This window comes from Ruditapes philippinarum, unplaced genomic scaffold, assembly GCF_026571515.1.
Source record: "Ruditapes philippinarum isolate M1 unplaced genomic scaffold, ASM2657151v2 ctg7666_1_1_1_1, whole genome shotgun sequence".
Lineage (NCBI taxonomy): Eukaryota > Metazoa > Mollusca > Bivalvia > Venerida > Veneridae > Ruditapes > Ruditapes philippinarum.
In genome coordinates, this window is record NW_026859897.1 from 35051 (window position 1) to 37717 (window position 2667).

Sequence of the window (2667 nt, forward strand, 5' to 3'; positions counted from 1 at the left end):
AAATGTAATGAAATTTATTTTATATCCATCAGGAGGTCGTGATTTTTAGTTTCAGCTTAATGGAAAATAAACAGTTAAAATTCATCGCATATTTTTTTCCGGACTGACCAGGTCAATTAAATGCTAAATGGTCCTCAACAATTGTACACTTCTTCGCTGATCTATAATATACTGCGTATTATTTTACCCTTTATGACTGAGGGGTTGTTTCTAAGGGTTGAGGCATCAGAATTGCAACCACAGTTTATCTCTGCTTGATCGTAAGAGGCGACAAAATACGTTCGAATTATTAGAGTCTATGTATCTGTTAGCTCTAGCAGGTGTGGTAGTTTTGACCCATGGTGGTGCTTTAAAATTGTAACAACCAAGGTAAACCAAAGTCACCTTTCCTGTTTCGGCAATATTTGACCTAAATTGTGTTAGTTCGCCGTAAATCAAATTAAAACAAAATGCGTACTGTTGCTGAGATCTGAAAACGTCCAGTTTTCAGCTTGAATAATGTGCGTTTCATCAATTTTGCGCTGTTATACCCCAATTAGCGGTCTGATAGAAAATTTGGTAGCGCCCGCTCACTAGAACATTTTTGTTGGACTACTTATGTCATCAAAAAGTACATAATTTGTAGGCCCAGCTGACATTTTCGACATAAAAAAAGATACATTTATATTAAATATGGTATGATATAGTAAGTTTGTTTATTTACACAGACACTTAAAATGTTTCTTGGCATTGCTCAAGTAAAAATTTGGCGCCGTCTTTCGGTGAAATCTTTACAAAGCATAATTAGTGGAAAAGTAATAAGCACTTTATTCTCGGTAACCCAGGCTATTTACCGTACCTGTATACCAGTATTAAATGTAGTACATGTATATACAGACTGTGTGTACCGTGGGTTCCGACGATGGTAGCACATGTATAGCCACTATAATTGAAAACATATTCAATTTGATAATTCCTTAACATAATGAATTCTCTAGAAGCATATGTTGAAAAGTTAATATATAAAACAAGCCTTCTTTGATACAAAATGTTATCTAGAACCAGTATACTCGCAAATGTCTACACATGATGCCATTTATCCTATACTTAATTCAATACTTACGCCGATATAAGAAAAAGCACAACAAAAAGAAAAGAACCATGTTTGATACTTGATGAAGATACATCGTCTGTGTCCATAAAACGTCTCTCAATAGTCAGTCATTTTAAACTGAAAGTCGTTCACCTTAGCTGTAGGAAGGAGCTCGCCTTTGATGCGATTCTTTTCTAGCCAAAGGTATCTATCATCTTGGTCACGTTCCTTTACAGATAAAGCTTTATCCGGAAGGAGCACGTTACCATATGTCCCTATAAAGTCATCAATTCTATCGTTCGTGTAGTTAATCGTCTCCGGACCAGAATATTGAGTGTTGTTCACAAAGAACATGCTGTTTCAAAATCCAGCCACGGCGTTTGTCCGAGTAGAATGTCCGACACATATGATAATATAGTTCTTAAAGCATAGGTCGGAGATGCAACTGTTCCCGGACCATCAACATTAGCAAACACTCCAATCTGCTCATCCGGATACAGCCAGATTAAAGAAACGTATGAAAACAGTCCACCACTGTGCCAGATCCTTCGAAAATCTAAAGAAAAAAATTTTGGTATACATATTTCTTACATGAAAAACAAATAATGCATTTTAGTGTATTCCTGGCAGCGTTACATTGATTGTGAACCGATGCATTCTTGAACTGTAATTAATTAAAGCAATTTAAGTAATTAATGAACCAAACCTTTTATTCATTTAAACATATCAAGTTTTCTTTGGTGCGAATGTTTCCAAACCAAAAATCTTTCTAATCAATATTTACTTTTGTTGTTCGCCTACTTTAACCTCAATAGGCAGAGCAAAAGTTTTGTATTCCAGTTGTTGCTGGTTCGATTCTCGATCTAGGCGCACTTTCTACGTATCGCTTGATCTCGGACATTGATTCTAATTGTCTAATAATTGTCTTATTGAGATATTACGTGAGATTAGCTGTAGGACACGTGTGGAGAATATAGAAATTACTGGTTAGCAATCCAGGTTAGGTGGACTAACAGCCGAGATATGTATGGCTTAAATGTTTTTAAAACCGGCTTATAAGCAAGATGAACAAACAACTTACCTCTGTATGAAGATATAAACCAACCGTACCCGTAGGCTTTCGTGAGATCATCAATTGGATACGTAGGTTTTGCTTGGCTTACGTAAGCACCATCGTAACGAAACATATTGTGTTCCTAGTAAAAGAGAAAGGGTCAAGATATAATCGTGAAAAACAAAACAACAGTAATCCGTTCGTATATTTTGTTCAGATATAAGTAGACATTTTAATAGTCACGTGTGAATACATGAAACCTAGTGAATATTTGAAATCTTTCGCTCTTCTTTTAACAATCATTATTATATAATCAAAATATAGCTGCAATCACATTGGTCCAAACAGTAGTCACCAGAACTTATTATAAAACCATATTCACTGGGTGAAGTATCATATTCACTGGCTGAATTGGATTTTTCCAGTCTCAAAATAGATTGAGACTCATATTCAATAACCATACACCGTAGACTGTTAATAAAGCGTGTTAATTAAATATAATTGCTGCGTTTTGTTCTTTATGGCATATTTCTCGATTAGA

At 35.2% G+C, this 2667-nt stretch overlaps 1 protein-coding gene across 1 annotated transcript; it reads right to left on the reverse strand.

The window, feature by feature from the left end:
* Positions 1–1202: 1202 nt before the first annotated feature.
* Positions 1203–2264, reverse strand: LOC132758228 (uncharacterized). The gene is made up of 2 exons (XM_060749782.1): positions 2154–2264; positions 1203–1628 (listed from the first exon to the last, which is right to left on the reverse strand). The coding sequence occupies exons 1-2, from the start codon at positions 2257–2259 to the stop codon at positions 1414–1416; spliced, it is 321 nt and encodes a 106-aa protein (XP_060605765.1). The 5' UTR covers positions 2260–2264; the 3' UTR covers positions 1203–1413.
* Between the last annotated feature and the right edge of the window lie 403 nt (positions 2265–2667).